This window comes from Poecilia latipinna, unplaced genomic scaffold (genome assembly GCF_001443285.1).
Source record: "Poecilia latipinna isolate Pla-1442-1.1 unplaced genomic scaffold, P_latipinna-1.0 Scaffold110, whole genome shotgun sequence".
Classification (NCBI taxonomy): Eukaryota; Metazoa; Chordata; class Actinopteri; order Cyprinodontiformes; family Poeciliidae; genus Poecilia; species Poecilia latipinna.
Window position 1 is genome coordinate 262,692 of NW_015112726.1, and position 9,700 is coordinate 272,391.

At 40.8% G+C, this 9,700-nt stretch overlaps 1 protein-coding gene across 5 annotated transcripts in view; it reads right to left on the reverse strand.

The window, feature by feature from the left end:
* pcdh9 (protocadherin 9) overlaps nucleotides 1-9,423 on the reverse strand; it is a 234,161-nt gene extending 224,738 nt beyond the window's left edge. The window contains exons 1-2 of one of the 5 annotated variants that reach the window (XM_015027916.1): nucleotides 8,441-9,407; nucleotides 4,841-7,968 (exon numbers count right to left, since the gene is read on the reverse strand). In XM_015027916.1, the coding sequence (XP_014883402.1) occupies nucleotides 4,841-7,876 (3,036 nt within the window). In that variant the 5' untranslated portion in view covers nucleotides 7,877-7,968; nucleotides 8,441-9,407. Of the gene's footprint in view, nucleotides 1-4,840; nucleotides 7,969-8,440 lie in introns of all 5 variants that reach the window. The other 4 variants (XM_015027915.1, XM_015027918.1, XM_015027917.1 and 1 more) reach the window with 4 other exon arrangements.
* Nucleotides 9,424-9,700: the final 277 nt, after the last annotated feature.

Below are 9,700 nucleotides of genomic sequence, written 5' to 3' on the forward strand. Positions count from 1 at the left end.
CCCCCCCGCCCCACTCAACCACGATAACATGAGCCCCGGGATCTGATGCAGAGCACATAGTTAATGCATAGCCACTGGGCTCATGCTATGATAGTGAACCATAGCTATGCCTAAGACTACTGACAGGATGAGAGGAAGACTGATGGTGATGATTATATTTGGTTTCTTAGATGCTTGTGATGCCTTGTGAAACTAGGACAGTATTTTTAAGCTATTTTTTTTTTTTTTTTACTCCAGTGCTGTTTACACTAATGCAGGTCCCTAGAGGGTAAATAATAAGCGAGAGAAAAAAAGAATGGGTAGGCCAAGATTGCTTCCACTGCTATCAACAGAGATTGGGCATGGTATAAACCTTATACCACGAGGCATATGTCTGTGATAGCACAGTTGTAAATGTCTGCTATTATGATTCCCCACATGGTCTATGCTCCAAGAAACGAAGGTCAGGATTTGCTGTTGCTTTCTATGTCTTTTATCCCTGCTCCCTTTTTTGTCCATCAGTTTTCATTGTTATTGATTGGCACTGATGCTGCACAGAAGTGACTGTTGAAAACTGAAAGAAAATTGCTTTTTTAATTCTTAGGGAAAAAGGTTATTTCCTGTTAACTTCAGGTGACAATGGGTGTTTGTTGTTAGCTTGCTAAAGAAAAGTAAATGCTAAATTTCATCATTCTATCTTTCACCTCTGTGATGGATAGAATGAAACAAATTGCACCCTACTGACTTCAATTTCAGTATATTACGTCAACTCCAATTTTTCAACCGAAAAAGTAACTAGTAATAACTTTAAGTCATATTGATACAGTTTATTATCTACTTGTATATAAGAAATCTTTAATATTGCCGTTCTTATCTTCTTTTTTCCCCAACCCCTAAAGCCCAGTTACTCTGCATGGAATATGATATGATAATCCGATGATATTGCTTTCTGGATTTACTGTCTGCTTAAGGTTTCACTCAAATGTAATTGGTGTTATTTTCATTCTTGCTTTTAAAGAGACACTGTGCTAATCTTCTTTTTGTTTTTTATTCAATATGCTGATAGAAATGTCAGAAATGAATGCACTGCACTCTGCGTGGTAATTGTGTGTGGTAATGACATACAAATATCAGTACAGATGGTTGGCAGTGTACAAAACATTCAAGCGAAGGATAAAAAAACAAAAAAAACAAAATAAAACGAGATTAATGTCTTTTTAACCCTATTGCAACACTTTGATTTTAGATCGCCAGGTCTGTTATTTTAACTTGAACTTCAGTAACAAGAGGAATTTTTAAAGTAACTACGACAAACTACATATCAGAATCCGAATAATCTCAGGAGATCCTGGATGACAATATAAAGAATGGATGTTTTTAATTTGATTCATTTACTTTTATGTACGAGGAATCCATCTGATTAATCCTGCAGTGATGTTTTGTGTGTTCAGTCAGCACTGAGGTATTCAACCTTTCACTAATGCAGAGAGCAGCTCCTCATTCATTAAACATCTATGTCTGAGACATGTCATTCCAATGTGTAAATTAGAAAAAAAAATACTGACCTGAATCCAACAAATCAAAAAGAAATAGACGACAAGAAAAATGTTTGTTGGGAAGCTATTAAATAGATAAGACAACTACTACTATTTTCTTTTTTCAGGAGTTAAACAAGGCCAGAAAAAAAGTTGGATGGTCATGATTACAAATCTCACATCCCTCAGAAAAGACCCTAAAGTGGCACTGGGTCTGCACTGCATTTTTGAAATAATGTAACACAACTCTAGATGGGAAAAAAAAGGAATGAGACATGACAGTATTAGATTGTGAAGGATTTGAACATGGTGACAATCTGCCAAAGTGAAGATATGATGAAATTATCCGTGACCCCTTACGATTTTGGCGATGCTGAAAATGTTGGTAGTATTTTAACTGAACAAAAAAATAAGTGAAACTGCTATTTTTTGTGAAAATTGATATTTTACAAACAGTTTAAGTGTTTTCCACATTTACTCTGATGCTTCAATGAAATAAAATGAAAAGAGAGGCTGTTTTGGTTTCTGCAGCTCACTGACTCTGTGATCTGAGCAGGTCAGTTGTTTATTGAAAACTTCTTACTGGGCGAAGTTGCAGACCTTTACAAAACAAAATGATACAGCCATATGGGTTTTTAGATGAAGTGTTGTTAGAACTTTACTAGGAATACTTATTTTATTTTTAAAAATCCTTTTTTACTTTTATGTCTTGGTTTTCAAAAGCACTAAATTATTAATCTAACCTTAAAATTTGAGACTACGGTAGTTTAAATCCAAATTAGATATCTAATTTTTGTCTAAGTGACAGTTATACAAATTGTACACAATAAACAAATCATTTTAGGTTAAAATGTGATTTACATTGTGAAACCTCTGCCCTTTGCTGTTGTTGCACAGATATGAGATTTATTATTTTTCCCTTAAACTGTATAAAATACATATTTTTGAGGTTGCTAAATCTTTATATGGCACTACACTCGAGTGTTTTTTATTTAAAATTGAAATACATTTGAATTTGGTTAAATAGTCTGGCACTGTATACTTCAAGTCTTAAGTATTAAATTTTTGCTATGCTCATCACAAGTTGACCTAATAGAACATAATAAAATCTGTTCAGATTTTTTTTTTTTTTTTTTTGTTTGAGGCAACTTTTCTATTTTTTATCTTAAATGGGTACATTTACCATCTGGATAAAACTGCACTCATGAGTTAAAAAAATGACTTTTTTAAAATCATACCAACAATTCCATGCTAAAAAAGAGTCTTTATATTGACTGAGCTTATTAAAACAAGATCACAATGAATGTTTGATGTAACTGAAGCTGAAAGGATTCAGAGAAAGCACGGACAATTGTACATTTTGTTATTATTCATTAGATGATCTGTTCATTTTTTTAAAGTTATTTCACAACATTAGTTCCCGTATGATTTAATGTGTATTGTAGAATTACGCATAACCTCTTTTACATTATTGGCCATTAATTTTGTTTTCACGGGCAGTAAAACAATTAGATTGTAACACCAAGTTCAAACTCCTACAACTGGTGTTGGCATTAGTAGTAAGATTGATTGGCAACTGAGCTGTGTAAAAGTTTGTACAGGTTCCATTCATGTTGTTTGTAAAGGTTCCATTTATGACGTACACAAGTACTTCAAAAGACATGAATCAAACTTCATGAAGCTCAGTGAGCAAAAAGGTACATTGTAAGTGGCACTATAGAGAGAACACATTGGCTCTGTTTGTGTGCTTCTTTGAATCATTTGTTAGAATTATTGATTGCAGTAAATCTTGTATGGAATTGTGGGATGACTGAGCAGATCAATGAAGTTGTGCTTACAGTATAGTGTCATATTTCATATGTCCCCTTCTAGGGCTGGAATAGAGCACCCCGACCCTCATTTCCCCCCACTCCAGGCGCAACCACCATCACCTATTTTATTGTCTCTTCTCACATCTCTCTCACATCGCCAACCGCACATCAACTGGTGAGTGACGCCACAATGAATGCCTCTTTTGACTGCTGCCTCTCACACAGAAGCACATTAAATGCATCCCAGATGCAGTGACCCGGAGGTACGCATCCACGGGAGTTGCACAGTGTCATCGCTGTAATTCCACTCTCTCCTCCGGATAGATCTTATCACTCAGATCTACAACTGCCATTATCAATCTTCCCCTGTGCAGCCTCTGCATCATTAGGTGAAAGTATTTCACTAAGAACTCTAACGTGGGTTTCATTTCTGTCTTGTCCTCTCTTGCATTCCACTGCAAGTTGGCATGGTGCCAAGCTATGCCATGTAGCGCAACAGTGCCACCTAAAGGTTCAGTACCACCACATGTCAAGCCTGACCTACAGACTCTGATCTCACAGCCCTCCACTTCTCTCCCTGCGGTTTCTCTCTTTTCCTGTCTTTGTCCACGTGTGTTCGGTTAGATTAGAACTGTGTGTTGTGTAGTGCTGCTTTATTAGCAGAAAAATTAATAAGGCTTTGATAAAAAGCAGCATGGATTACGTTGAAATTTGAGGCTCATTATTGGCTAATCCTTTTTGAATTGGATGTGTATCAAGTTCCAGACGAGCTTTACTCAGTTCGCTAGTGTGATTTGAGAGCAGGCATTTAATTCAAGCATAGATGATGAGGCAAAGCTTGCAGTGACATTCACAATACCACTGTAGCGGTCTAATTATTGACTATTGTTGCAGCAGCAGGTGTTGAAAAGATTACAAAATCTTTAGTGATATTACAATACACATTAAAATAAAGAAACAAACAAAAAACATGAAAACACTGTTATGAGAAGAGAGGTGAAAAGTCTGCTTTTTTTTCACGTTGGCAGCATTTTTGCTGTGATGATGACCATTATCTGAGTAGATAGGCAAGAAAAAAATGTTTCTTTCACAAAGAACATTGAATCACAATTATTGTTGTGTAGATACAGTTTGCCAGTTTTTCTAAACTGGGTGCTGAAGAAAAATTGTAAGGCAAGAAAATTGCTTACCCGCTTGCATTTTCTTAAATATTAATTCAGTAGTTTTAATAATAAAACATGTTGATAATTATCATCCCCAAATTACAATTCTGAGTCCATGATCAACTCCATTAATTAGCAGGTGGTCTTTCTTTCTTTCTCTCTTTCTTTGTTTCTATCCTTCTTTTTTTAATTTAGGTTGAGACACAGAGGAATTTGTTGTAACTCTCCAGTACTGTTTTTCTCTTTCTTCAGACTACCCTACAGTGGGTCCCTAATCTAGACTGGCACTTCAGCACTGTGGAACAGGGCAGTTATAGGCAGTACTTATAGACCAGTAAAAGTGCTCCTTTACCTGCTGTCTGGTGTGCATGGGCCCCTTCGTTTTGAACCCTCCTTGGGAGCTGCTCTCTGAGGCACTGAAGTGGTCGGAGCTCGTGGAGGATCTCTTGGAAAGGGTGTCACAGCCCCCAACAAATGTGTTATCCAATGGGAGTTCCTGGATCACATGATGTTTCTTGACTGAGACAGGTGTGTCGGCCTTCAGGTGGAAGGCCGACTGTGGTGAGGCTGACTTGTAGTGCCGAGCCAGGTCGGGACTGCTTGGTTTGAAGGTGGTAGTAGGTGTGGCATTCCAATCAAAGCGTCCAATCCCTTGTTCTTCCAGCTCAGTGGGCAGGCTGATGGTTCCGTTAATTGGTTCGTGGGCAGGATCATCCGGTTTGTTCCCCTCAATGGTGACAAAGTTGAGCAAAGAGCTTTTGGGGGACTTTCTTTTCTTGCGCTTTTTCTTTTTGTTCTGCTTGTTTTCCGTGTTGGGTGACATCCACTCAGCCCCTTGTTTTTTTCTCTGTGCAGCTTTAAATCTGGATGCATGGCGACAGCGCAGCAGCACAGTCACAAAGATGACAATGATCACCACCAATGCGCCAGTAACAAAGGCTATCATTATGGTTAAATAGTCACCATTTTGATAAGTTTCACTACTTTCACCAATGTTTCTGTCTATTGGGGTCTCCATGGTGCGCCGGATGAGATCATAAATGAGTGTCGCGTTGCCCACGGTGTCATTGACATACAAAAATACAAGCACCAGGGTATGGAGTGATTTGGGGTAGCCTAGGTCACTGATATTGACCACTAATCTGTGTAAGCCTATGTCAGTTATTGCAGGCTTTTCTTCCAGTGTAATGTTTCCAGTAACGGGGTCAATTCTGAATAAACCCTTGTTATTCCCACTCACAATAGTGTATTTCAGTTCAGCATTCATCCCTGTGTCACCATCAACAGCAAACACCTCAGCTACCACGGATCCCGGGATAGAGGACAGAGGGACAAGCTTGAAAGATGTGTTAGAGGGTGGATAGATGACAATTGGCGTGTTGTCGTTAACATCAATGACATTGATGGTCACCTTTGCGACTGAGGAGCAAGGAGGCCTGCCACTGTCCACAGCCTTAACATCAAAAGTATAGGAGCTCTGTTGCTCCCTGTCAAAAGACACATTAGATTTTATCACCCCAGAGTATGGATCCAGGATAAAGTTCTCATTGTCATTCAGAATAGAAAGAGAGACAGCAGCATTTTCTCCTGCATCTGAGTCTGTCACAGTTATCACCCCCACAGTGCTGTATTTAGGCAGATTCTCTGACACAAAGAACTGAAAGTGGTTATGTGTGAACTTAGGATTGTTATCATTTTCATCCAGCACAGTCACAATAACAGTTGCCTGTGTTTGCAAAGGGGGAGTTCCGTTATCTCTTGCCGTTACGGTGAAGAGGAATTTATCCTGATCCTCCCTATCAAAGACCCTGGATGCAGTCAGGACCCCGGTTTTACGGTCCAGATCAAAAAATGATGCATTCGGTCCCAGCTGATAAACTATCTCTGCATTCTTCCCACTGTCCTCATCTGTAGCGGTAAGGGTGGTGAGGAACAGGTCGCGCTTGTTGTTTTCCATGACGGGCAGCTCGATGACTGGCTGAGTAAAAATAGGTGGGTTGTCATTCTCATCCTCCAGCCTCACTCTCACCAAGGCCGTCTGATTCAAACTCGGCTTCCCAGAATCTGAAGCAACAATTTTAAAGTTGTATTCCTTCGTCCCCTCGTAGTCAAGCAGAGCAGATGTTTCCAGCAGATACTGGTTGTCGTACACAGCTTTCAGATGGAAAGGTACATCCTTCTCTATAAAACAAATGACCTTGCCATTTATGTCAGTGTCCCTGTCTGAAACTGTGATGAGAGCGATCTTAGTATTGATGGGATCCTTCTCTGAGAGGAAAACAGTCCCGTTAATTGGACTGATTATGTATCTCAGGTCTATATTAGGTGGATTGTCATTAACATCAGTCACATTTATAGTAACAGTAGCTCTGGCTGGACTTGAGCTGCCGTCACTGGCTAAAACAGAGAGCTTGTGAATAGCAGTTTCCTCCCGGTCCAGAGGTCTCTGTACTGTAATTAGGCCAGATGTTGTATTTAATGCAAAAAGTCTTTTAGTTGCTGGAGACACTTGAGTTCCAAATACGTAATGTATGTCGGCATTTGCCCCAATGTCCGCATCCGTAGCCTGGAGTTGCACCACAGATGTGCCTATGGGGGAGTTCTCGGGTATATGCACATCTATCTGACTCTCTTTGAACACTGGCTTGTTATCATTGACATCTGTTACAGTCACCTGAAGAATGGCAGTGCTGGATTTCTGTGGACTGCCACCATCCTCCACTTTAATCTTCATCACATAAGTATCCTTCTGCTCCCGGTCAAGATTCTGCTGCACAATAAGCTGGGGCCACTTCTCCCCCTCAGGCGTCTCCACAATGTCTAAACCGAAGGCACTCTGCCCATTGATCAGCTCGTATTTGTGGACACTGTTGGGGCCAGTGTCTGGGTCAGTGGCAGAAGGAATAGCAAAGCGGCTGTTAATGAGAGTGTTCTCTGGGATAGAGATGTTGATCACAGGGGACGGGAACATGGGGGCATTATCATTTGTGTCTTTGACGATTATTTTGATCTTAATCAGCCTGAAATAATCATTAGGCAGGATAACCACTTCAATTTCAAAGGAGCACTCACTGTCCTCAAATGAGGGACCGGGGCACAACTTCTCTCTGTCAATTCGGTTTGATGTTGTGAATATCTCTCCGGTACTGCTCAGAACACGGACCAGTGGGTTGTCTCCAGCTTTGGAAACCAACCGGTACACAAGATTTGCACTTGCTCCAGTGGCAGCATTTGTATGGGAAATGTTTAAGTCCTTTGGTATATTTCCAATAAGGACATTTTCTTGCAATTCCTCCCTGATGGGATAAATTAATTCTTGAGCTATTGAAGGATCAAGCCATATGCAGGCAAGCAGAGCAGCCAACAGGTAATAGTCTTTCAGATCCATGGCAATTGTTAATTTCTCTTCAGGCTTTGCAGTTTAATTATTCACTTCTGTGCAGTGTTGACCACGATGACAGTAATCTTCCAAGAAAATACCTATGAATACACGAGAGAGTTTCTCTTCAGTTAACTTTCTTTAGCATGCACAGTAATGATACTTATTGTACAACCACTTTTCTAAAATAAAATTGTTTTCCTCGCTGTTGTCTTTTATGAATGCATAATATTAAATCCAACTGCAAACGTTCTGCTAAATATCATTTAAACATTCACAAAAATCAGCAAATTCTAAACTGCAGCAGTATCTGTTTACTCCCCCCCCACTCCCCCTTCGCAATTCCTCCTAATTCCATGCTCACCAAGAATCTATCACCCCTAAGGCTGGAAAACTTCACAACACATTACACAGTCTTAATAATTTCTCACTTAAATTGGCAAAGTTAAAGAGCTTAAGCTGTGTGTGGGCTCCTAAACGAATGGATGCGCATGAATGAAGCCTGCAAAGTAAGCTTAGTCAGATGTTGAATTCAGCGGGCATCGGAGACCTATTCTTATCCTACATACATACCCCAAATCCGTTGCAGCAAAGAAGAAAAACTGGAGTGTGTCAGCTCATAGTCTTCTCATCCCTTGATGCCGTATGCGCGTTTATTCAGGTAAAGAGATCCCTCTCTGCCTCTGTGGCGTTTTGTTCCAGAAAAGAGGGAGAGAGAGGTGGGAGGGGAAAAGCCCCTGTCGGAGTGATCAGACAGATGAATAGGTTTGAAGTAAAAGCTGCAAAGCGCAAAAACTGGGGTTAATATGAGGCTGTATAGCGAGTGTCGCAGTTCCTTTCTCCCAATTTAACTTCAGGAATGGACAGGGAACGACGGCGCGACCTGCGAGGATTGCGGTGATCAGCGTCGGTCCCCCGGTATACCCAGCAAGGTGATCAGTGTTTTGTGATGCCTCTCACAAGTAGAGATCCAAAAGAAGAAGAAGAAAAAAAGAAAAATCAATGGTGATCTCCCGTAAACGTCCCGAGAAACCCGGCTTCCCCCCCCCACACACCTTTCCTTATACCCGGCTACCTGTGAAGGTGAAGGTGCCGATGAGGTGAACGCAGGAGGAGACACTCGTGTCCCGTCATGATTCAACTTCACGCAGCTCCATCAATAATTGCACAAATGTTTGCACGAAACAGCCAAAAAATAAAAAAATATATATATTTTTTTTATATATATATAAAAAAGAAGAGGTGCAAAATCTGAGATTCAGTCCCACTCGGAGATGTCAAGCAACATAAAAAGCCTCTACTGTGTTATACACCGATACTCCGAGAGCACACTGCCGCTTATCCTCGCAGTCTCACTCCCAGAGCAGAATATCTTGCACTAACTCTTTGTAAACCCATAGGAGGGGTGGTGAAGTATACCACTCCAATGCTCCCCCCTCTCCAACCCCGCCGACCCTCGTCATTGGACACCGCCCATCTCTTTCAGCAGCGTTGTCAACCCAGAGCCGCGGCACGATTGGTCCGCAGTCACGTCACTTAAAGCGGTCCGGAGGGTCGTCGGCGGCGAGCCGCTCGGAGAGGATGCTGCAGGCTGCAGGGAGACGCTTAACCGAAACCCGGAGGCTGGAGGGGGTTGATGATGAGGATGACGACGAGGATGATGAAGCTGGCAGTCCTACTGATGATAACGTCAATACAAAAAAAAAGAGAGGATATTCTTTCGCTTTTGTATTATGTGTAGATGAAGACAAACCTTACTGGGTGCCTTTTAAAGTGACTCATGAAAGCCTAAATGCCAACCTGTTTGCCTGTTGTCAGGTAGGCTGCAATAAT